At 43.4% G+C, this 25,149-nt stretch overlaps 1 protein-coding gene across 1 annotated transcript; it reads left to right on the top strand.

The window, feature by feature from the left end:
- Window positions 1-1,299: 1,299 nt before the first annotated feature.
- On the top strand, window positions 1,300-13,663 carry GM2A (ganglioside GM2 activator). The gene is made up of 5 exons (XM_028106579.2): window positions 1,300-1,452; window positions 6,665-6,817; window positions 11,443-11,625; window positions 11,989-12,173; window positions 13,328-13,663. The coding sequence occupies exons 1-4, from the start codon at window positions 1,363-1,365 to the stop codon at window positions 12,142-12,144; spliced, it is 582 nt and encodes a 193-aa protein (XP_027962380.1). The 5' UTR covers window positions 1,300-1,362; the 3' UTR covers window positions 12,145-12,173; window positions 13,328-13,663.
- Window positions 13,664-25,149: the final 11,486 nt, after the last annotated feature.

Genomic DNA, 25,149 nt, shown 5'->3' with positions numbered 1-25,149 from the left:
AATAATACATTATGTTCATTAATTGAATTTAAATAAAAAATGTTTAAAAATTAAAAAAATACAATGTTTTTTTAAAAATATTTTATTTATTTGACAGAGAGATACAAAGCGAGAGAGGGAACACAAGCAGGGGGAGTGGGAGAGGGAGAAGCAGGCTCCCCGCAGAGCAGGGAGCCCGATGAGGGGCTCGATCCCCGGACCCTGGGATCATGACCTGAGCCAAAGGCAGACGCTTAACGACTGAGCCACCCAGACACCCAAAAAATACAACAATGCTTTTAAAAATAAGATTAAAAAAAAAGTCAATTAGTTAACATGTAGTAGACTTTAGTGATTCTTTGGTTGCGTATAACACCCAGTGCTCATTACACAAAGTGATAAAAATACCCTGATTTCTTAATGTTAACAATGGGGAAATTGGTAGCATTCCGTACTAGTTTTGCAATTTTTCTGTAAATCTAAAATTAATTCCAAAATTTAAAAAATTATATATAAAAAAGATGATTAGGTAAGTTTTAAATTCTACTCATGTGTTCATTTATGCAACCAAGACTGATTGCCTATTATGTGTCAGGTCTTAAGTACATGTTAGTGCCACCCCTTGTGGGGTTTACAATCTAGTGGTGATTTGGCAGGAATAATATCCCTATTGTTTTTTTAAAAAGCAAAACTCAACTACAAAGCATTATAGCTTAACAAAATCTTGGCTGTGGGCTCTATAAGCAGAATCCTTGCCCTATCACTTCCTAGCTTTGTGACCTTGGCAAAGCTAACCTCGCCTTGTGTGTTTTCCTCAGTGTTAAGGTGGGGCAAAAAAACCAGATTCCCTCATAGGCGTTTAACAGTGCTTAGCATGCATTAAAGCACTTACTCTCAGTTATTACAATTATGATTATAATCATTAAGAAGACACAGTGATTCGTAACACGGATACAGGAGAGCGTACTATGAACAGGGAGCGTGACATTCGCTCGAAGAACGCACCCGGGTCTGACAACCAAAATGCTTTTCAGACAGCGACTGTCACTGCCTGCGTGGGTTTAGAAACAGCAGCTCCGGCCCCGCCCTCGGCCCCGCCCCTTTCATCCTCGGGCTCCGCGGTCGCCGGTCAGAGGGAGGGGCTTGACGCCTACGCCCAGAGGGAGGGGCTGAAGCCGGAGCCTCCGCAGGTCTGAGTCCGGAGAGGTCTGTTCTACGCCAGGCCTTGAAATCTCACATCCCCCCACGGGGCGGAGCAAACCTGGAAGTGGCCGCGCTGTTTTGCATAGCAATGACCAGCTTTGCATAACGAGCGTAGGCAAGCATTTAAAGGCGCTGCCGCGGCCACAGACCTGGTAATCCGGCGCAGACCCACTGCTCGAAATGATCTCAAAGATGCAGGCTCCGCTCCTGATGGCCTTGGGCCTGCTCCTCGCCGGCCCTGCGGCCCGTGCACGCGTCCATCTGAATCAGGTGAGCCCCCCTCTCCTTTCGGTGGCTGCTTCCAGTTTGCCGGCCCAGTTGGGGTGGGATTATGGGGGTGGCTGCTCCGCTTTCTAGAATTCCTTCTCTTCAACAGAGCCTCCCAAAGTCACTAACTGTGGGACTCTGAGTGGGTCCTTTTCTGTCTCTGAGTTTCGGTTAACTCATCTGTACAGTGAGGGTGGGCTATTAGGCCTTGTCTGCTCCAGACTTCTGGGGAAAGGTTAATCTCCCTCAGGTCTCTACTCTCTTGTCCTCTTCTTTCTGAACATCTGAGTGAAATTTGCCAGAACTGCAAGGCTAAGGAACTGCTCCCAGGCCCAGAGACTCAGCCTTGTTTACCAGCCCCCCCTTCCACCTCCCATAAAAAGGCCTGGCACCCATCCCTTCCCCTTCTGTACTGCTCTGTGGCTCCGCTTGTCCTGATGGGTGGGTGGGTTTGAGAGGCTTGTTCTTCTGGTGATTGAGATCCAGCACTGTGACCCACTGCTTCTAGTTACAGGCCACGAAGAGTCTCCAGCTTCCTCCTTCACTTTTCACTCACCCCATGCTCCAGACCCTTGGAAAAGGGAAGTTCTGTCATTCTAAGACCAGGAGAAGCCTGGTTCCATTGCCTCTTTGCTGCATAGCTGTGGGCAAGACACAGATGGTGTCCTCATCTGTAAAATGAGCATGATGATTTCAACCTGCCTTTCTCAGATGCATATGGGCATCAGAAGCATCTGGAAAGTTGAGTTTTATTTCCTGTTCTAGCATTAACCAGTCTCGTGTCACCGGGCTGAGAAAGGCAGGTTGAGAATGTTTCTCTTGGCTCCAGGCTGACCACTGTGAGGTGGAGTCTGGCTAGAGCTCCAACTTGCCCTACATCCCCAATTCTCTTAGATGTCTTGGCCAAGGATGCCCTCCCAGACCAGAGGCTTTAGATAGATCAGCAGTTTTGGGGAGGCCCTGAGACATCATAGAGTTCACCCACCTTGTTCAGGACCCTAGAGGATACAGGCCCACCCACCATTGTACAGCAAGAGGCACTTTACTTCGTTTTTTCTGGGCTCATGGTTATTCAGAGCCCTGTGCCTGAGACCATGGTCCAGATAAAGGCATTGGGGTGATAGTGAGCATTTAAGCATCTAGAAACTCGAGTTTTATTTCCTTTTCTAGCATTAACCAGTCTCGTGTCACCGGGCTGTGGCCAGCATTAGACAGTGGGGAGAATGTCTAATCCTGTGCTAGGCATATAGTAGGTGCTTAATAGACTCTGTGACACTGTATAACGACTGTCATTTATTGTGCACGTACTCTGTGCTATGTGTTGAGCTGTGTGCTTTTTCTTCTAATAAGCTTTTTTGGGGGAATACTTTTATTTTTTTTTAAAGATTTTATTTATTTATTTGTCAGAGAGAGAACAAGAGAGAGAACACAAGCAGGGGGAGTGTCAGGCAGAGGAAGAAGCAGACTCCCTGCTAAGCAAGGAGCCCAATGCAGGACTCCATCTCAGGACCCTAAGATCATGACCTGAGCTGAAGGCAGATGCTTAACCAAGCCACCTAGGTGTCCCTGGGGGAATAATTTTAGATTTACAGAAAAGTTAACAGAGATAGTATAGAATTCTCATATACTTCTCACCTCGGTTCCCCTAATGTTAACATCTTCTGTTACCATTGTGCATTTGTCCAAACTGAGAAACTAACATTGGTTCATCACCATGAACTAAACTCTAAATTTTATTTGGATTTTACCAGTTTTCCCACAAATGTCCTCTTTCTGTTCCAGGATCCAGTCCAGGGCACCACAGTGCATTTGCCCTCAGGTCTCCCCAGCTTCCTCTGGTCTGTGACAGCTTCCCAGTCTTGTGTTTTCATGGTCTGACAGTCTTGAGGAGTGATGACCTGTATTTTCTGTACAGACTTCTCTTTTTCCCAGTAGCCCTGTGAGAAGATATAATTGTGCCCATTTAATAGATGAGGAAACTGAACCTCAAGAGGGTAACTTCACTCATGGTCTCAGCTGGTACGAGCAGCTCAGGTGTGATTGGAACCCAGGTCTGTGATGTATACCCATATTTTTGCCTCCAGAGCTGTGCCTTTCCCCACTGCCCTGTGTTGCGTCTTCCCACGTGTTGGCCTCTATTGGGGCTGGTAAATACAGTAGTCTTCCCCTTATCCATGGTTTTCCTCTCTGTGGCATGGAAGCCCAGTCTGGAAGCAGATGATCCTCCTTCTGATGTCATCGGAAGGTTAATAGTAGCCTAATGTTCTATCACAATGCCTGCGTCATTCCCTTGCCTTACTTCATCAGACGGGCACTTTCTCGACTTACATCATCAACAAGAAAAAGGGTGAGTGTAGTCTAGTAAGATATTTTGAGAGAGAGAGGCCACATTCACAAAACTTTTATTATAGTACATTATAATTTTTCTACTTTGTATTAGTTATGGTTGTTAATCTCTTACTGTGCCCAATTTATAAATTAAACTTGATCATAGGTAAGTATAAACAAGTATGCATAGAAAAAAAAAATGTAGAATATAGAGGGTTCAGTGCTGTCTGTGGTCTCAGGCATTCAGTGGGGGTCTTGGGACGTATCCTGCACGGATAAGAGGAACTCCTGTGCCAGGTCTGGCCCTCAGTGGGCATTGCTAATCCTTCATGCCTCTGTTTCCAGACGAGGCTGGACCCAGCTGTAGAAATCATTGCCACAGAAACCTCTAGTCGGGCACTGGGAAACCGCACTGTTATGCCTCCCCCAGGGCCTGAAGGAAAGGAGCTTAGGAGAAGGGAGGGAATTCTTCATCTCCAACAGGACACTCGGGATACCTGCCGCAGCCAGAAATGAGTCCTCGATGTGAAGCAGGTTGTCTTAGAATCTGTGAAAGCAGCCCCAGAAAATGGCTAGTCCTCCTACCAACCCTCCAGCCCAGCTCTTAAGTCCAGGCCTTCTTTCATTTGACAGTGGCCTCCGAACTGGTCTCCCCCTTCCAGACTTGTCCCTCTCCAATCCATTCTCAACCATAAACCAGAGCGTGGCACTCTCTTGCAGTGGGATTCCATTGCATTATAGTAAATCCAGGGTTCCAGTTGTGACCTATGAGGTCATACATTAAATGACCTTGCCACCCCTCCAGCCTCATCCGTGTCAGTCATCTGCTATACCTAGCCCAATAGCCTTCTTGTAGTGCCCAGACCAGTTAAGCTTCTTGTCACAGGGTCTTTACCCATGTTGTCCGCCTAGAGAGAACATTCTTTCTCTCTGTACTTACATGGCTGACTCCTCATCCTGCAGGGAGTCCAGCTTAAGTATCATTTCCTTACTGCCTTATTTAAGTAAGCCCTTTATTACTCTCAGCATGACCTCTGCGCATTTCTTTTCCGGCACTCAGAAATCATGGTGGGTAATATTTATTGGCATTAGAATCTAAGTTCCTCAAGGCAGGGCAAGAACATTTCAAATTGTTTACCACTGTTAACACAGACTGAGCCCAGGGCCTGTGATCATTGCTCCCTAAATATTTATGGGATGAATACTGAAGGAAACATTTATCGGTACCTACCCTGTGTAAGGGGCTGTGGGGCATGAATCAGACCCTCTCCTATTTTTCTTACTCATGGCATGACATTTCATTCCAAGGGACAGAAACCCATTCCAAGAAGCTCAAGTAAAGGGATGTTTACTCCAGGTATACAAGGAATCTCATGGAGCTAATGGCAGGAAGTGGAGGCTGGGCCATATAGTGGCTTCCATTCTGTGAGCCAGCTCATGCTTTGGGCCTGGCATTGTTTTAGGAGCTTGCACGCTCTCATGCACGCTCTCGTCCTCACAATCACCCTAAGAGGAAAGTATAAAGCCTTCACTCCAAAGATGTGGGAATTGGGGTGCCAAAGGGGAAACTATAGAATCATGTGATATGGTGGCTGAGCCACGCTTGTTGAGTAAAGCTCTGGTTTACCCCATATCTGTCTGAGTCATGCCTTTCACTGCTACCCCGTACTGCCTATTTAGACCGGGGTGGGGGTGGGGAGGGGACATTTCTGTTCTCTCTTCCAGACACCAGCAGAGCTCTTAGTTCTTGTCTCTTCCCAAACTTCGGCTTGGTCGTGGGTCTCAGGTCTAGGTGTTCTGGCCTCATCCCAAAGGTTATGACCCAATGACAACACAAAGTTCTCTAAGTGATTTTTGTGTCAACCTCCATTTCCCAGAGGCAGAGAGAATCTGTCAGCCTAGATTGGGTTACGTGTTTCCTTTCAGCCAGTTGGCTGTGTTGACGATGGGGTCGGCTTGGGGATGTGGGGCTGGCAGGTTTTCCTTCTAAGATGGGGTGTGCATGGTAGGAGTGCCTAAAGTGTGTCTTAGATGGCCTTCAGGGGGCTGGGAAAGGGGTGAGTGGGTGGGCAGAGTCTGCATGATACATAGACATAGACAAGTAGGCAGGGTTCTATGGGAGTGGGGAGTCAGCGGTCTTGTGTAGCCAGATAAGATGGTGGAATCTGGAGACCTCTGGGGGATGTGGAGGAAGAAGAGGAAGTAGCTCAGCAGAGGTGAGGAAGGTGATTCAGATGGGGCAGGGCATGGGTAATGGGATGGGAGGCAGGAAGCACTGGTTAGGATTGGGGAAGCTTGTTCACTGGGGTTCAATAAGCACCCCACTGGGGGTCTCTCAACATGTGTCCTATTACCTACCCAGGCTGACTGCATTCCCCTTGAGGGTGGAGTTTCCCACTGTGTTAAGTTTCCTTTTATTCCTGGCCCTGGATTGGGCATGAGGTGTGACATGAATAAGGTCCTGGGCATGGGGCTGCAAAGGTGAATCCTCCAGGAGCTTCCCTCTAAGGAGATACCAGGACTGGCTGGAGAGGGGGAGGGGGCCAGGGGTGGGAGATCAGAGAAGCTACCTACCAAGGGCGGATGTGGTTAGTCACCTGTTTTGAAGCTCAAGGTCTGGTATATTGTGCTCTATAGTTTACAGCACACTTTTGGGAGATTATGTCTTTGGAGGCTTTTAGTATAGTACTACCTAGGAAATGGGTGTCACAAGTGTTATCTCCGGCTTCCAGATACAGAGTTGCAGATAAAGCTCAGGGGAGGGGAGGAGGTACCTCGCCCAATGTCACACCATCACTAGCCTGTTCTGTTGATGCTTCTGACTTGTGAGGGTTCCTTTTGTCAATGTTTCTTTTCTTTCTGCCGGATTTTTCCTTGGCCATCCCAGCTGGGTAGCTTTGACTGGGAGAACTGCGATGACAAGAAGGACCCTGTGGTGCTCAAAAGCCTGACTCTGGAACCTGACCCCATTGCCTTTCCTGGGAACATGACTGTCAGCGCCGAGGTCCAGATCGATGTCCCCCTCAGTAGTCCTCAGAAGGTGAGCCTGGGCATGGGTAGGGTTGGGGAGGTGCTGGAGGGAAGGTGATGGGGCCAGCTGGCAGGGGCCCTGAGGGATGTATGTTCACTGTGAGTGATTTTGCAATCCTGGATTTCCCAGAGCAGCAAAGGATGCATAGATTCGTCGGCTGTCTAACAGCTCCAGTTGGGCAGTGTTGTTGTGGTGCTGTTGTTAATTATAGGACATACACATCACTTAGTAAATAACATGTAGTCACTTTAGAAATCACAAATTGTCAAAGGGGGCGGGGAGAAATATATCATCTGAAATCTCAGTACCCGGTGTTAAGGGGTAAGCACTTTTAACATTTGGTAGGTGAGGCTTTGGAACTGTCCCCCATGCAATCAATATATAACACACATATTAATTTTGAATGGATATGTATGAAAAAAAAAAGCAGTGCTCCTTGTAAATGTCCTGCAATGTGACTCCTCAGGAGATAGTCATTGTTAGCTATTTACATAATTGTCAGAATGTTTTCTACAGGACGCCTGGGTGGCTCAGTCGTTAGGCGTCTGCCTTCGGCTCAGGTCATGATCCCAGGGTCCTGGGATCGAGCCCCACATCGGGCTCCCTGCACTACGGGAAGCCTGCTTTTCCCTCTCCCACTCCCACTGCTTGTGTTCCCTCTCTCACTGTCTCTCTCTCTGTCAAATAAATAAATAAAATCTTAAAAAAAAAAAGAATGTTTTCTACATTTGTAAATATATGTACATTTACACTAGTGGGTTTTTATGGCATGTGCTATTAAACTTGCTTTTTTTGGCATCATCTTATAGGTTCTGTACCTCTTTCTATGGCATTTTGCAGCAATCTACCTAATTTTTTTTTTAAGATTTCACTTATTTATTTGACAGAGAGAGAGAGCACAGGCAGGGGGAGCAGCAGAGGGAGAGGGAGAAGCAGGCTCCCCGCTGAGCAGGGACCCCGACACGGGGCTCCATCCCAGGACCCTGGGATCACGACCTGAGCTGAAAGCAGATGCTTATATGACTGAACCACCCAGGCGCCCCTACCTGATTTTTTTAATGGCAGAAATATTCTGTTGTAAATCTGTCTTGGTGCACTTAACAAATCTATTGCCAGACATTTAGTTTGTTTCTGTGGTAGTTTTTGCCTGTTTGGCTTTGTTTATTTTTTGGCTGTTAGAAACACCTTTGCTAAAATTATCCTTGAAATGTATCTTTTTGTCCTTCTCTGATTATCTAGTCACAACCTTTCTAGGTCTTTAGATACAGATTGCCAGAGTGCCTCCACATATTTGAACTCATGTATCCTCTCCAACAGATTTGCCAGCAACAGATTTGATTTTTCTACACATTAATGATTCTGAGCATTTTCTAATAATATTTTCCACTATTTTATGTCATCCCTAGTGAGGTTTGATGTCTTTTCATTAATTTTGTTGCCTTTTGTATATACTTTGGGATTGGCCAGTTTGATGATGTCTGTTTTTCTCTTTTGGGGTGGCTATTTACATGCTTTTCAACAGAACAATAAAGGCTTTTCAAAGGTCTATTGTAACACCATACATACTGTACTTCTCACTACTTTGAATTGCTGCCTTTATAGCATATTCTTACATGCCCTTCAGCTTGTCCCAGTGTAGATCTATTCTGGCACCCGTTTTATTCTGTTTCTTTAAAAGGTTTCTGATTTAGAATCTATCCCTGTAACTACCATTCAACCTGGCCGAATCACAGCCTCTACCTCGTAGGTTGCTGATGGACAATTACTGGGTTAATAATGTGGAGAGCGCTTTGCACAGGACCTGGCCCACAAGACCTGCTCAGAATGTTAACTCTTGTTGATAGTTCAGTTAGTGTCAGTCTTTTCCTGCTGCCCCTGGGACCCGGACAGAAGCCCCGGATGTGTGTGGGCCACTCTCGGGCCCTGCCTTCGTCAGGACCTCCTTCCAGGTCTTCTCCAGGCAAGATCATTGCATTTTCTTTAGCCAAACTTCAACTGATAATCTAGCAGGGTCACACAAATGCCGTTTCCCTACTCCTTCTGCTGAGTCTGGGGTGCAGGGCTCTCTGGCAGGTGCTCTCCTGACACTGTTATGCAAAACGCTGGCTTTTCCATGACACTGTGCGTCTGACTTGGAAGGAAAAAACTGGCGATCTCCTTCTGCCCCCAGCCTGCTTTTCTTGGCTTCTTTGAAGGCCATTAAGAAGAACACCCCCTTTCCTATTACTTAATTACCTGTCATAAATTTGGGCCATTGCACTTTTTAAAAACTGTGCTCAGATTCCCTCTGCCGCTCCCCTTCCCCCTACCTTTCTCTTCTATATTTTTGGTTTAGTTCTTTTACTTTTCAGGTAATGTGCATATTGGCCGTTAAATGAAAGCCTCTGAACACTTGTGTAGGAGAAACAATGATTAACCTCGTTTTACACATAAGAGACACTGAGGCTCATAGAAGGGTGCAGCCTGCCCCAGGTCACAGGTTATTAGCACATTCAAGGCCAGGTGTCCTTATATTGTGTTGTTACTGTTCCTGAACTTTTTCAGGCAGGGAGGTGGACTTCGTGCTTGGTGTGTTTGTAGGAGAGTGCTCCAGAACTCTCCCTTGCTCAGCAGAGACCCCCCTTGGGACAGTACCGACTCTAGGACTCTAGCCCCGTGTGAGCCTGGAGGCCTCAATGGCTTCCACCTCTTGTTACTGAGGCCCAGAGGGGAGAGTAAGTGTCCAGGCCACTGGAGAGCCAACCCATCCTCTCTTCCTCTGACCTGCTGAAGTGGAACTTTTTTAATCCAGAGTCTCATCTCAGACCTGGGTGGATTTAACCTTAGCTGTAGTGTTGAGAAGCTGGATGCCCCAGATTCCATGAGCCATGGGCAAGACTGGGGATACCCAGGAGCTCCCTTTTCCTCTTTTGACTTGCTTCATAGGATTCGGCATAATTTATAACTTCCCTCTCTGGGCCCTCTCTCAAGTTCCAGCCTCTGGGACCCTGGTTTTCCCATGCTCAGGAATCAAATTGCTGCTTTATTTGGCCTATACGCTTATTTGGGGCTTTTAGACGTGGCTTTCAGGCCTGATGGTTTGGCCTTCTTTCCCCTCCTAAAATCATGTACCTGCAGTGCCCCTGCCTGAGGCCTGTGACCTTTTTAACTGCCCCCTTCCCAATGTATCACATGGCTCCCCTTCAGTTGCTATCAGTGTATCTTTATCTAGAGCCTTTGTGTGCCTCTCTGTGTGGGAGAGAGGTCAGCAAGGGAGGCAACTTGAGTTTGTCCACTCAGGATCCAGAGTACACTGATGTCTCCCTTCCTCCTGGGCCTGGATCCTGACATCTAGGGTGGTTGGAAGATTGAGTCCACAACCTGGGGAGCCAGCCCAAGCCCAGCAGGCTCTGGGGGGAATAAGCGCCCATCCAGGATTTGTCTCTTAAACACAAAAGTCCTAAATCAAGTGAGCCTGGAGGCTGGGAAACATGGAATTAATAGGATGTCAGAACTGAAAGGGTTCTTAAAATTGTGGTTTCCCGCCATAACACCCACAAGGAATCAGATGCTCCAGTGAGCTAATGTCCTCCTGCCCTTTCCTTACTGTTTTCCCTTGATACGTTTTGGGGGGCTCGGGGCACGAACATGGTCAAGAGAGACAACTCACTTAGAGAATGCCTGGCAAACACCAGGCACAGCTGGGACTGTCCCCCTTGAGATGCTGGCCACTTCTGGGTCAGTTGCAACCTGTAGAACAGGAATAGCATCAGGGCAGCACGGAGGTGTGAAGCACATCATAGATCTCGTCCAGCTTCTCTCTGGATGTAGAGCTCCTTCAGTGGCTTCCCCAACTGAGTCCAGGGAGCCCACCACTTTTTGGGGTGGTTCTGTCTGTTGTAACCTAGCTATGATGGTTAGGAAGATCTTGCTTTATATCAATCCCCAAGTGACCTCCCTATAAATTCCTATTGTTTTAAATTCTGTCTTGTGGCACCTGGGTGGCTCAGTCAGTTAAGCGTCTGCCTTTGCCTCAGGTCGTGATCTCAGGGTCCTGGGATCGAGTCCCCACATCAGGCTGCCTGCTCAGTGGGGAGTCTGCTGCTCCCTCTCTCTCTCTGATCTCTCTTGTTCTCACTCTCAAGTAAATAAATTAAAAAAATCTCTAAAAAAAAAAATAAATTTGGTGTTTGATGGCTGTACACAGGAAATTTGATCCAAGGATAGAAAATAGGCTTCTGCTCCAATTGGCTGGCAGTAGCTGAGGTCCTACACAGACAAGGGCTCTGAAGCCAAGATTGGACTGAGAAGGGAAGTCTAGGAAGTGATGCTAGTTAGCCAGATAGCAGTTAGACAAGTGCATTTCAAATCCAGTGTTAGCTTCCACTGATGGTAGCGACACTACCTAAAGAATTCTAAGACTGTGGTTCAGTGAAGGGGGGGGAATCACAGCAATGATTAATACCTGCCATGGGCACAGGAAGAGGTACCATTGTGGTATGTGCCACAATATTGTCTCTTCTGGATCAGAGTATCTCTAAGACCCCATCTGATGGAAAATTCTGTGATTAAAATAAAATGCTGACTTTTGGAGATGTAGAGGGTCTGGCATGTTTGCCTTGGAATTCATACTGTGTCAAACTCTTTCTTACCAGCTGGAATTAACTATGGAGAAGGAAGTGGCCAGCTTCTGGGTCAAAGTCCCATGTGTGGAACAAATTGGTAGCTGCACCTATGAAGACTTCTGCCAAATACTTGGTGCTTTAATCCCCCCTGGACAGCCCTGCCCGGAGCCCCTGCACACCTATGGGCTTCCCTGCCACTGTCCCATCAAAGTAGTAAGTACTTAGGGAAGGAGAGTATTATTTCTGTGGCTGGAGTAAAGACAGGGGTCTTGCATTCTCCTCCTGCAGATCTGGATGTCTGTGGCTGTAAATTGGTGTGATCTATCCCAAATTGCTTGTGTTTGGAGGGCCTTGGTTTATCCATCTGTGAATGGGGAGACTTGAATTGCAGTGTGCCCTCCAGTGCCTGTGAGCTGTAACATTCCATGCTCTGTAGACCTCCGGCGATGTCTAATCTCACGTGGCTCTTGGGAGAGTGGGAGGAGGGGCAGTTCATGACTGCAGTCTTACAGGAGAGCTCCAGGAGAGTCCCATCAGTAGGGTCCCACTGACTGTGATCCATTGGTTTTCCCACAGGGCATCTATTCACTGCCCAAGACTGAGTTCACCCTGCCCAGCATGGAGCTGCCCAGCTGGCTCAGCTCCGGGTCCTACCGCATCAAGAGCATCCTCAGCAGTGGTGGGAAACGCCTGGGCTGTATCAAGATCTCTGCCTCCCTGAAGGGCAAATAATGTAGCACCAGCCACAGCAGAATGAAGGGGTATGAGGAAGATGTCCCTCTTCTTCTGTCTTGCATTTGCCAAGGTCAAATTCTGACTCTCTGTCCCCCTTCAAGCCCCTTTCTACAATGATGCCACTTCCCTCACTGAAAATCCTTTTGTGCCACCTACGTTTTAGGCACGGGCAGGCAGCCCTAACCTAGGGAGGAGCTTGGCAGTTCTTGATAGCCCACGACACCTGCCAGGCCGGCTGCTTCATTTTCCTCGTCAAACCTATGATTTTCTAAGAGCTTAACTCATTTTCTAAATAATCAAGGAATGGGACGAATATATTTTGTGAACCCAAGTTCAGACTGACCCAATCTTGGTTTCCTGAAGTACCTTCATGATTTTCTTAAAAATTTTTTTTTTTTTTTTTGGTCACTGACTTAAAAGCAGAATGAGAGTATTAATAGTTTTTGTTTTACTCCAGGCCCCTCTTACGATGAAGGGACTGAAGTAGTTCACCTTAGTCTATTCCTCCATTAACTTCTATGATTAATTCAGTATTCTTTTCTAGATTTGCCCAATGAACAGTGGGGCCTAGCGTATCCTAGGGAGGTAGGGCATGTGGTGGAGGGCTTCACTAGGAGAGGTATTTAAGAATGCTCTATGTATTTAAAATAGTTTACAAACTCAGGTGCCTTCTGGGCCAAGCACAAGACCTAAACGAGTGAGGATGACCACAAGGAACATATTGCTTCCAGGCATGTCTTTTTTCCCCCCTTTGTATAGCAGCTCATATCCACTGTTACAAGGCAGCTGATGTCCAGGCTTGAGCTTGGTAATATTAGCAGGGATGATGGGGCCTGAACTGAGTTAGAGAGGGTGCATTCAGCCCTTAGGGGCACCTGCTGTAGGGCTCTGGCAGTTGGTGCCACCTGAGGATGTTGTGGGCCCAATATTACCAAATAGTCTCCATTGTTTTTCCTTGGAGAAGCCAGAAATCCAGACTTTTATATGAAATCTTATAGTTTTTAAATATTGGCAACTAATTATTTTTTAAAACACTGTGCAGGCCAAAAGGGCCAAACAGACTTGTCAGTGAGGAAATCTGGCCCAGTGTGGCCAGTTTGCAACCTCTGACGTAAGAACATGCATTCCTTGTCCTTTTGGTCTTGAGACAACTCCTCCAGTGCCGTTTCTCCCTCCCTAGGGCCAAATCCATAGTGTCTGACCCACGGAGCAGGCTCTTCCAGGGCTTGAGGAGGGGGAGGCAGCCTCTCAGAGATGTGAGCTGCAGGGATCACAAGGCTGCCTGCCCCAGCCTAAGAGTGTTGTTGGGGTGAATGGGGCAAACACTGAAGAGTTGGAACCCACCAGCAGCTGCTCTGTGGAGCAAGGATCCCACGAAGAGGGGTGGACTCACATCAGGTGCCTGGGTTTGTCCATCATCCCATCCTCCATGACAGCCTACTGACCCATGGATCGTCCCCAGTTTCTGGGCTCATTTGAAGCCTGAAATGGCAATAAAACTTTGACTTGCTGAGAATTCCTCCTTTGTCTTGGCTGCATATTTGTCCACCTTGGGGTTTTTGGAGCTTCTTCACGGTGGGCTGTTCCTGCTGGAAAGTTTTGTTGGTGGTACAGACGAGCCGAGGTGATTTCAGGGACTGTCTCTTCTGTTTCTGCCTTGTGAGCTGCTCGTTATCCCTGCTTCATTCGGCCTCATCACCATACAGTGTCCTTGGTTTGCTTTTTTGCTTTCCTATTGCTCTGTGACCATGCCAGCCTTTTCCCTTTTTGGCTTTTTTGACCTGATTCTCACAGTTGTTCTCAGTTCATATCCTATAATGGAATCTCATTGGCTCAGTATATCTTTCCATGTCATGCCAAGCTCTTGGGTCCAATGTTCCCCCCGGTCTCACTGAGGAGGGGATGAGAAATCTCAAAATCACAGGCAAAATAGACTTTTTAAGGAATGGTATTGAGCCAACTGGAAAGCCATTTGGAAAAAGTTGAAATTAGATTCATTCTTCACACCATATGCAGAATAAACTCCAAATGTATCCAGGGTCTAAATGTCAGAAAGTGAAATCATACAAGTACTAAAAGAAAACATAGGTGAAAAATCTAGAGGTGATAAAAGACTGATACATTTAGCTACATTAAAAAAAAAGTCACTTAAGAAATACCATAAAGTCAAAAGACTGGAAGAAAACATTTACAGCACATATCATAGACAAAGTGTTAATATTTCTACTATATAAAGAAAGAAACATTGAAGGGACTAAAAACCTGATAGAAAAATTGAGAAAAGACAACTCTCTCTCTCACACACATTCACACTAAAATGTGAAAATGGCCCTTAAACACGAAAAGTGTACACACTTACCCATGATTAGAAAAATGTCAATTGAAACAATAGAGAGGATGTCATGTCTCAGACTGGTGAACAATGGAAATACAACCACACTGCTAGGCAAAGCTGTAGGGAGACAGGTATTCCTACACAGCTGGTGGGAATGCAAAGTGGTACAATTCTTGACAAGGATTTGTCAGTACCTACCTAAACAAACCAAAAATGCTTACTCTTTGACCCAACATCTACCGCTGGGAATTTCCTCTGAAGTTACACTGCCAAAAATACAAAATTATGCCCACATGTTGATTATTCATTGCAGCATTGTGATTGCAAAGACTGGAAATGTAAATGTCTATAAGAAAGTGACTGAATAGGGGCACCTGAGTGGCTCAGTCGTTAAGTGTCTGCCTTTGGCTCAGGTCATGATCCTGGGGTCCTGGGATCAAGCCCCACATCGGGTTCTCTGCTCCACGGGAAGCCTGCTTCTCCTTCTCCCACTCCCCCTGCTTGTGTTCCCTCTCTCACTGTGTCTCTCTCTGTCAAATAAATAAATAAAATCTTAAAAAAAAAAAAGAAAGTGGCTGAATAACAAATTGGATAATCTGGAAGAACTGGATGCATTCCTAGAGTTGTATAAACTACCAAAACTGAACCAGGAAGAAATAGAAAACCTGAACAGACCCATAATCAGCAAGGAAATTGAAGCAGTCATCAAAAATCTCCCAACAAACAAGAGCCCAGGGCCAGATGGCTTCCCAGGGGAAGTCTACCAAACACTGAAAGAAGAATTAATACCAATTCTTTGGAAACTGTTCCAAAAAATAGAAACAGAAGGAAAACTTCCAACCCTTTCTATGAGGCCAGCATTACCTTGATTCCAAAACCAGACAAAGACCCCACCAAAAAGGAGTATTACAGACCAATAGCCCTGATAAACATGGATGCAAAAATTCTCACCAAGATACTAGCCAATAGGATCCAACAGTACATTAAAAGGATTATTCACCATGACCAAGTGGATTTTATTCCTGGGCTACAAGGTTGGTACAACATCTGCAAATCAATCAATATGATACACTCCATAAATAAAAGAAAGGACAAGAACCATATGATACTCTCAATAGATGCAGAAAACACATTTGACAAAGTACAGCATCCTTTTTTGATTAAAACTCTTCACAGTGTAGGGATAGAGGGTACATACCTCAATATCATAAAAGCCATCTATGAAAAACCCACAGCAACTATCATTCTCAATAGGGAAAAACAGAGCTTTTCCCCTAAGGTGAGGAACACGGCAGGGATGTCCACTATCACCACTGCTGTTCAACATAGTACTGGAAGTCCTAGCCTCAGCAATCAGACAATAAAAAAAAAAAGGCATCCAAATTGGCAAATAAGTCAAACTCTCACTTTTCACAGATGATATGATACTTTATGTGGAAAACCCAAAAGACTCCTCCCCAAAACTGCTAGAACTCCTACAGGAACTCAGTGAAGTGGCAGGATATAAAATCAATGCACAGAAATCAGTTGCATTCCTATACACCAACAACAACAGAAGAAAGAGAAATTAAGGAGTTGATCCCATTTACAACTGCACCCAAAACCATAAGATACCTAGGAATAAACCTAACCAAAGAGGTAAAGGATCTGTACTCAGAATACTATAGACTACTCATGACAGAAATTGAGGAAGACACAAAGAAATGGAAAAACGTTTCATGCTCATGGATTGGAAGAACAAATATTGTGAAAATGTCTATGCTACCTAAAGCAATCTACACATTTAATGCAATCCCTATCAAAATACCATCACCTTTTTTCACAGAGCTGGAACAAATAATCCTAAAATTTGTATGGAACCAGAAAACACCCCGAATAGCCAGAGGAATGTTGAAAAAGAAAAGCAAAGCTGGTGTCATCACAATTCTGGAAGCTGTGATCATCAAGACAGTATGGTACTGGCACAAAAACAGACACATAGATCAATGGAACACAATAGAGAACTCAGAAATGGACTCTCATCTCTATGATCAACTAATCTTCCACAAAGCAGGAAAGAATATCCAATGGAAAAAAGACAGTCTCTTCAACAAATGGTGTGGGAAAACTGGACAGCCACATGCAGAAGAATGAAACTGGACCATTTCCTTATACCATACACAAAAATAGACTCAAAAGGGATGAAAGACCTAAATGTGAGACAGGAATCCATCAAAATTCTTGAGGAGAACACAGGCAGCAACCTCTTTGACCTCAGCAGCAGCAACTTCTTTCTGGACACATTGCGAAAGGCAAGGGAAGCAAGGGCAAAAATGAACTGTTGGGACTTCATCAAGATAGAAAGCTTTTGCACAGCAAAGGAAACAGTCAACAAAACCAAAAGACAACCAACAGAATGGGAGAAGATATTTGCAAATGACATCTCAGATAAAGGGCTAGTATCCAAAATCTATAAAGAACATATCAAACTCAACACCCAAGGAACAAATAATCCAATTAAGAACTGGGCAGAAGACATGAACAGACATTTCTGCAAAGAAGACATACAAATGGCCGACAGGCACATGAAAAAGTGCTCCACATCACTGGGCATCAAGGAAATACAAATCAAAACCACAATGAGATACCACCTCACACCAGTCAGAATGGCTAAAATTAACAAGTCAGGAAATGACAGATGTTCGCGGGGATGCGGAGAAAGGGGAACGCTGCTACACTGTTGGTGGGAATGCAAGCTGGTGCAACCACTCTGGAACACAGTATGGAGGTTCTTCAGAAAGTTGAAAATAGAGCTACCCTATGTCCCAGCAATTGCATTACTGGGTATTTACCCTAAAGATACAAATGTAGTGATCCAAAGGGGCACCTGCCCCCCATGTTCATAGCAGCAATGTCCACAGTAGCCAAACTATGGAAAGAGCCTAGATGTCCATCAAGAGATGAATGGATAAAGAAGATGTGGTATATGTATACAATGGAATACTACTCAGGCATAAAAAAAAATGACATCTTGCCATTTGCAACAACATGGATGGAACTAGAGGGTATTGTGCTAAGGGAAATAAGTCAATCAGAGAAAGACAATTATCATATGATCTCACTCATATGTGGAATGTGAGAAACAAGAGAGAGGATCATAGGGGAAGGGAGGGAAAAATGAAACAAGACAAAACCAGAGAGGGGGATAAACCATAAGAGACTCTTAATCTCAGGAAACAAACTGAGGGTTGCTGGAGTGGTAGGGGCGTGGGAGGGATGGGGCGGCTGGGTGATGGACATTGGGGACGGGATGTGTTGTGGTGAGCGCTGTGTATTGTGCAAGACTGTTGAATCACAGATCTGTACCTCTGAAACAAATAATACATTATATGTTAATAATAAAAAAAAAGAATGAGGAAGATCTTTGAACTGATATAGAGTTATTTCCAGGGTATAGTGTTAAGTGCAAAGCAAAGTGCAGAGAAGTGTAATGTGCTACTTTTCACGTAAGACAGAAGGGGTGGGTATAAATAAATATACATGCATTTGCTCATTTGTAAAGATGAGCCAGGACTAATGAGATTAGTGATTTACAGAGGTTAGGTAGGAATAATGTGGAAAGAGGGGGAAATGATAACAGGGTGTAGAGGACGAAATGGGTGGGACACTTCTGAGTATATCTTTTTGTGTAACTGTGACTCTTAGAACCATAATAATGTTCCTCATACCCAGAACATGATTAAGATCATCCAGGAGATGAGGGGAATTCAATATGAAATACAAACAATAACCAACAAATGGTATTTCAAATGAGGAATGCAACCACACTGAAGGAAGTGATAAGAAATATAACTAACTGCTGTTACAGTATTTTGATGGGATACTACACAGCTAAAGACCAATGGATCTGCACACAAATATTGGACTTAATTAGTCAATCTGTTTTTCACAGGAGTAGGGGTTAGAAATTCTGAAAATATTTGGAATTGAAGGATTGAAAAAATAAATATATTGTGGATAATGAGAGCATGGGGGCATACTGAAAGGACATAGGAGCCAACTTGAAGGAGCTCTCAATAGCCAAATCTTGGACATTTTGAGCAATAAAATAAATGATGACAATAATGTATTCTAATCCACAGGATAAAAAAAAAAAATCCATAAGTCCATACACAATAGAATCCCAGTTAAATGTAGAAGGAATGTCAGGAAGAGAAAAAAAAAAAATCACCATTAGGCAAATAGCATTGTAATAGCAAGGAACACCTATGAATGCTAAAATTATTGGGTCAAAATATGATTAAAAACAGGATTTCACAGGGCACCTGGGTGGCTCAGTCGGTTCAGCGACCAAGTCTCGATTTTGGCTCAGATCATGATCTCAGGGTCATGAAATCAAGCCCCCCATTGGGCTCCACACTCAGCAGGGAGTTCACTTGAGATTCTGTCTCTCCCTCTGCTCTCCCTATCTCCTCCCACTCTCCCCATTCCAGCTTGTGTGCTTGCGCCCTCTCTCTCTCTAAAACAAAACAAAACAAAACAAAATAGGATTTTCATGGTTTCAAGGTATTTCCTTACAAGATATCAGCTGCAAAGGGGAAAATAGTCACTATAGTGAGAAAACTGGCAGGTGCCATCTTAACCAAATGTACATCACCAAGTTAACATCACTAGTAATAAGACATTGACCATGTGCACCTCTTGATATGATGCACTGATAAAGCACAATGAGACTTCTGTGGGCTTGTCAAAAGTGGGTTAACCTCAGTGAGGAGGAAAGAGGAGACAAACCCAGATTGAGAGACCAGTACAAAATAAATGGCCAGTATTCCTCAAAAGTGTGGGGCCATGAACAATAAGGAAAGACTGAGGAACGGTCACAGATTGGAGAGAATAAAGAAACTGTGGGCTCTTGAATTGGTTGCTGGATTAGAAAAAGGCCCAGAAACAGGATTTCACCAATGTTAATTACTTGGCTTTGATCATTGTATTTGAGTTCTGTAAGATGTTAACATTTGTGAAAACAAGGTGAAAGGTATATTGGGAACTCTGTATTATTTTTGCCACCTTAAAGTTTTTTCAAAATAAAAAGTTGTAAAAATATATTGCTGAAGTTTCCATTTTGAGGGACAAAAAGGGTATGAGCTAGCTCTCATGCAACTTCAGTCCAGGAAGGGAGACAAACATGTATGCAAATAAATACCACAACTGTGGTGGGTTACTAAATAGAAGTTCCTGGGGACCGCAGAGTCTGGGTCGGTGCATGAAGTCAGAAGAGGGTTTTCTTGAGGAAGTGGTAGCTGACATCTGAGACATGAGGAGGGATGAATCAGGGAAAGAGAGAGAGGAATAGTGTACGTGGAAGCTCTGCAGCAAGGGGCAACATGGTGCTTTTAGGCAACTGCATGAGGGCCGTTAAGACTGGAAGGAAAATGTGCTGCTGGTGCAGGAAGAAGCTGGAGAGGTGGGGAGGGACCAGATCACCCAGGGCCTTGTAATTGGGTCCCAGTTTTTGCCAAAGCAGCACAGACAGCAGAGAATTTATCCTCCATTGTTGCAACTAGACTGATCAGTTTGGGTCCTATCGGTGATCTTCAGAGTGCTGATTGCAATCAGCCAGTGTACGTTGTACCCATTACATGGTGCCTGAGGTTCCTTGTCTGGTAGCTTACCTAAACTCCCTGACCTGTAAGTCCAGCTTCTTAAGTTGGAGTCCTCCTAAATATTTTCTCTTTCAAGAGTCATATCACCTCAATGTCACTTTTAAGTGGTATTGGCATACCAGGCAGAAGTTCTGCCCCCTCACCCATTTTTTTTTATCTTTGAACTCAGGGACTTGCTCGAGGCGCTCCTATGTAGGTCTAAGTCAGCCTGGACATTATTTGCCAAGAACAAATCTTGTGCGTCCTTAGGAATTTGCCTTTCAGTCTCGTTGCCAGGGCCACTGTGGCTTATAAACCGCTGCACTTGTGTCACTAATGTCTACTTGGAGTCAACTCTGAATGCCTCCATTTCACATGGGTGACTTCTGCTGCCCGCCACCCCCACCCACCCAGGCAGGGCTTGTGTTGCTTTAGCAATCTCAACTTGAGTTCTGTAGCAATCCCAGTTCTCTTATTGCTCCTTCTTTCAGTGGACTTGCTGAAGATCCAAATTAAGCCTCTCTTTAAAATGACTTTGTGTCTCATTCCACTCTTCGCCCCAATTGTAGTCCAGCTCTGTCATTTTAAGAGAGATCACATTTGTCCAGCAGAGAACTGCAATGGGAAATATTTCTGAAGGTCCTGGGGCAAGGGCAGGAACCCCCCTCCATCCTTGGTATCCTCTAAAATATCTCTATTCCAGCTACCAGGTCCCAGTTTTTGCCAAGGAAGCACATAGCAGTAGAGAATTCAGCTTACACTGATGCAACTGGAATGGCCAATTTGGGTCCTATCAGTGATCTTCAGAATGCAGGTTGCAATCAGATAACATGTGTCGCACCAGTCACATGGTGCCTGACGTTCATTGTCTGGTGGCTTACCTCCCTAATTTGATTTTGCATTGCTTTATTTTGCATGCAAACCTTTGTGCCAAGCTTGGCTATCCACTATCTGTAGATTGTTCAATGTTATGAGAAGCAGAGATTCTTGCATTTCTTTTTCCAGAGGTTCTTTTGCAACCCAGGGTCTATTAACTTCATGGACTTTTTGTTCCTCAAATTGCACGTAAAACTTAGCATGTGTGCATATGTGTGAATTTTATGAAAGAGGATCTATTATCCTCTTATATCCTATTATATCACTTCCATTAGAATTTCAACAAGGTGTATGACCATCCCCTACCCCAAAGTCATAAACCACACTGTCTTACCTGCATTTTATTGCTCTATATTCTATAGGAAGGCTTCCATATATTCCCCAAAGCCTCACTTTCTCCACGCTTGTGGTCTGGGTCTCAAAAGGGCAAAGATTTTATTATTGGCTTATAGTTTTCTTATCTAGTGATAGGATGCTCCTCTCTACCTCCCTCTCTTTCATAGCTACTTCACATCTCCTCCAGGAGCTTGTTGCTTGACATCTGACTATTGGTAAATGGATGGTGACACACAGAGGATGAGAGCTCTCCTGACTCCAGCTGGGATTCCTGGTGTTCCATAGCATCAATTATGTTATAGAAGGGGAGGTTGAAAAGTGACATTACTTACAAGTATTCACTATACTGTACATTTATGCTTTATGTACTTTCCCATATGGGTTAAAAATAAAAAGTGTTTTTTTTAAGATTTTATTTATTTGACAGAGAGAGACACAGCGAGAGAGGGAACACAAGCAGGGGGAGCGGGAGAGGGAGAAGCAGGCTCCCCATTGAGCAGGGAGCCTGATGCGGGGCTCAATCCCAGGACTCTGGGACCATGACCCGAGCCGAAGGCAGACGTTTAATGACTGAGTCACCCAGGCGCCCCAAAAATAAAAAGTTTTTTTAACATTGTGTTTCCATTATAGTGAAACAAATCATCATTAAAATTTCCCCTCACATGAAGTTTCTTTAGCTGTAAAGTCAATACATTACTATTAAAAATACAGTAACACAGGCAAGCAAAAAAAAAAAAAAGCATAAAATTTCACTCCTAACTCAACCAACTTGGTGAAAATTCCTATAACGTTTTATGTTCTGCATACCCTTCAAAATTGCTTGACTATATGCAAATGACCTCTTTTTAAAAAAGAACCAGAATGGAATCATGCTTTACATTTTATTTTTAACAGCTGTATTGAGGTATAGTTAATATTAAACTGCACATATCTAAAGTGTATAATTGGTAAGTTTTGAAATATATACACATCCATGGGAAACCATCCTCACAATAAAAATTATAAAGACATTATCCATAACATCAAAAATTTTCCTCATGCCCCTTTGTAATATCTCCCACCCACTCCACCCACTCCTTCTCCTTTCAGAAACCAGATTTGCCTTCTGTCTCTACAGAACAGGTTGCATATTATCTACTATGATAAAGCTACCATGAACATTTATGTACAAGTCTTTTTATAGGTATATGCTTCCTTTTCTTTTATGGGAGTTCCAGTTCCTCCACATCTTTGCCAACACTAATATGGTCAATCTTTTAAATTTTAGATATAAAGTAGTATCTCATTATGGCTTTTATTTGGATTTCCCTAATTACTAATGATGTTGAACATATTCTCATATGCTTTTTTACCAACCATATATCTTCTTTGGTAATGGGTCTATTCAAACCTTTGCCTATTAAAAAAATAAGTTGTTTCCTTATCACTGGGCTTTGAGAGTTCTTCATGTATTCTGGGTATGAGTGTTTAAATAGACGTAACTTTGCAAAGATTTTTCTCTCAGACTGTGGCTTTTCCTTCCATCCTTTCAACAGTGTCTTTTGAAGAGCAAAAGTTTTAATTTTGATGAAGTCTACCTCAGTGATTTGTTCTTTAATGGATTGTGCTTTGGGTGTTGTATCTAAGAAATCTTTGCCTAACCCAAGGTCACAAAATTTTTCTCCTATGATTTCTTCTAAAAATTTTATAGTTTTAGGTTTTATATTTAGGCCTAAGACCCATAGGTCTATTTTGAGTTGATTAATAAATATAATGTAAAGTATGGATCTTTTTTTTTTTTTTGCATATGGATATCCAATTTTTGTAGCTTCATTTCTTGAAAAGGCAATCCTTTCCCCACTACTTTGCCTCTGCATCTTTGTCAAAAATCAGTTGACCACATATGGGTAGACTTTATTCCAGGCTCTATTCTGGTCTATTCATCTACTTGTCTATCTTGGCACCAACACCATGCAGTTTTGGTTATTACAGCTCTGTTATAATTCTTGAAATCGGTGTTAGCCCTCGATTTTTGTTCTTCTTTTTCAAAGATATCTTGGCCATTCTAGGTCCTTTACATTTTCATAGAATCAGCTAGTCAGCTTATAAAAAAAAAAAAAGCCTGCTGAATTTGGTGAGAATTGATATCTTGACCACAAAAAATCTTCTGAGTCATGAACAAGGTGTATCTCTCCATTTTTTAGGCATCAATTTCTTTTAGCAGTATATTATTGTCTTTATAAAGATTATATATGATAGCCTTTAACAGGTGTTTCATATCTTTCATCAGATTTATCCCCCATTATTGCATATTTTTGATGCAATTATAAGTGCAATTTCGGATTGTTCTCAGCTAGTACAGAGAAATACAATGGATTTTGTATATTGACCTTGTGTCCTGAAGCATTGTAAACCAATTAGTAGTAGCTTTTTTGTAGATTCCATTGGGTTTTCTACATTGGTATCATGCCATCTTCATAAAGACAGTTCTTTCTTCCTTTCTGATCTGGATGCCATTTATTTCTTTTTCTTGCCTAATTTCATTGTGTAGATATCTGACACAATATCGAATAGAAGTGGCTAGAATAAGTGTCTCTGATTGCTTCTGATCTTTCTTACAGGAAAAGCATTCAATTTTTTCCATCAAGTATGATATTAGCTACATGTATTCATAGATGCTTTTTACTGGTTGTGAAAGTTCCCTTCTATTCCTAGTTGCTGGGAGTTTTATATTAGGAGTAGATGTTGGATTTTGCCAAATGCTTTTCTGTGTCTATTGAGATGATTATTTCTTTTTTTAGTTTGTTAATAATGGTGAATTACACTGATTTCAAACATTAAACCAACCCTGTATTCCTAGGATAAATCCCATTCTGTCATGATGTATTACCCTTTTAATATATTATTGAATTGCTAAAATTTTGTTTACAATTTTTACATGTATATCCATGAAAGATTTTGATCTGTAGCTTTATTTTCTCATACTGTCTTTGTCTAGTTTTGGTTTGCATGTTTTTAATAAACCAGCCTTTTCCCACTGATCAATCACAAATATATTTGCCTATCGATAGATGCATTTTTGCAGTGTGGGGGGGCATCACACCATTTTATTTTGGATGAGTCATAATTTAACCTAATGTTGGATGTTTGTTTCCAACTTTTTAGTATTATAAAAAATACAAGCTCTCCTTTCACATAAACTTTTGCAAACACAAAATATTCTTAGGATAAATTCCCAGAATTAGTGGGTCAGAGGGCCACTAATTATCCCTCAGAAAAGCCATAACAATGTATACTCCCAACTGCAGAGTACAAGATTATCTGTTTTTCAAAACCCTTCCCAAAACTCGGTATAATTTTTTTAAGTAGGTCAGTAGTCCTTGCACATGATGAAATCCTTTCTCACACAAATCGCACAGCCTCTTCAGCCTAAATAGCTCTAAGTGGCCTTGAGATGTGAGAGAAAAAAGAGAGAGAAAGAAAGAGGTAATGTCCTTCTAGGTAGGGAAGTCACCATAATGACAGTTTGCTAAGACATATGTTTGTATCCCTTACCCTACTTCTGGTAGGCCCATATCTCCAGGGCAGTACTGTGGTTTGCTAGATGGCAAACACTTTGATTTTCACACATGTGGTTAAAGGATAAATTAATTTCTTGGTTTAATATTTGAAATCAGTGTAATTCACTCAGAATGTTAGATCTAGATGAATCCTTAACAACCAATTCGTCTAGTCCCTCATTTCATAGATGGGAAAACTGAGACAGAGAGAGGGAAAAACTTGCCCAAGATCCCATAGGAAATTAGTGGCAGAGCCAAATGGTTGAATAAAATTACTGCTAAGTTCTGTTTTTGT

Source organism: Eumetopias jubatus, unplaced genomic scaffold (genome assembly GCF_037043125.1).
Source record: "Eumetopias jubatus isolate StellerSeaLion01/CBP00866 unplaced genomic scaffold, mEumJub1_p1.0 scaffold_5, whole genome shotgun sequence".
NCBI classification, from domain to species: domain Eukaryota; kingdom Metazoa; phylum Chordata; class Mammalia; order Carnivora; family Otariidae; genus Eumetopias; species Eumetopias jubatus.
Note: the sequence above shows the minus strand (reverse complement) of the source record. Positions and strands in the feature narration are given on the sequence as shown.

Coding starts and splice junctions, on each gene's coding strand:
- GM2A (XM_028106579.2), top strand. CDS start 1,363: ATGATCTCAAAGATGCAGGCTCCGCTCCTGATGGCCTTGGGCCTGCTC. Junction 1,453..6,664: donor CACGCGTCCATCTGAATCAG/GTGAGCCCCCCT, acceptor TGGCCATCCCAG/CTGGGTAGCTTTGACTGGGA. Junction 6,818..11,442: donor CCCTCAGTAGTCCTCAGAAG/GTGAGCCTGGGC, acceptor CTTTCTTACCAG/CTGGAATTAACTATGGAGAA.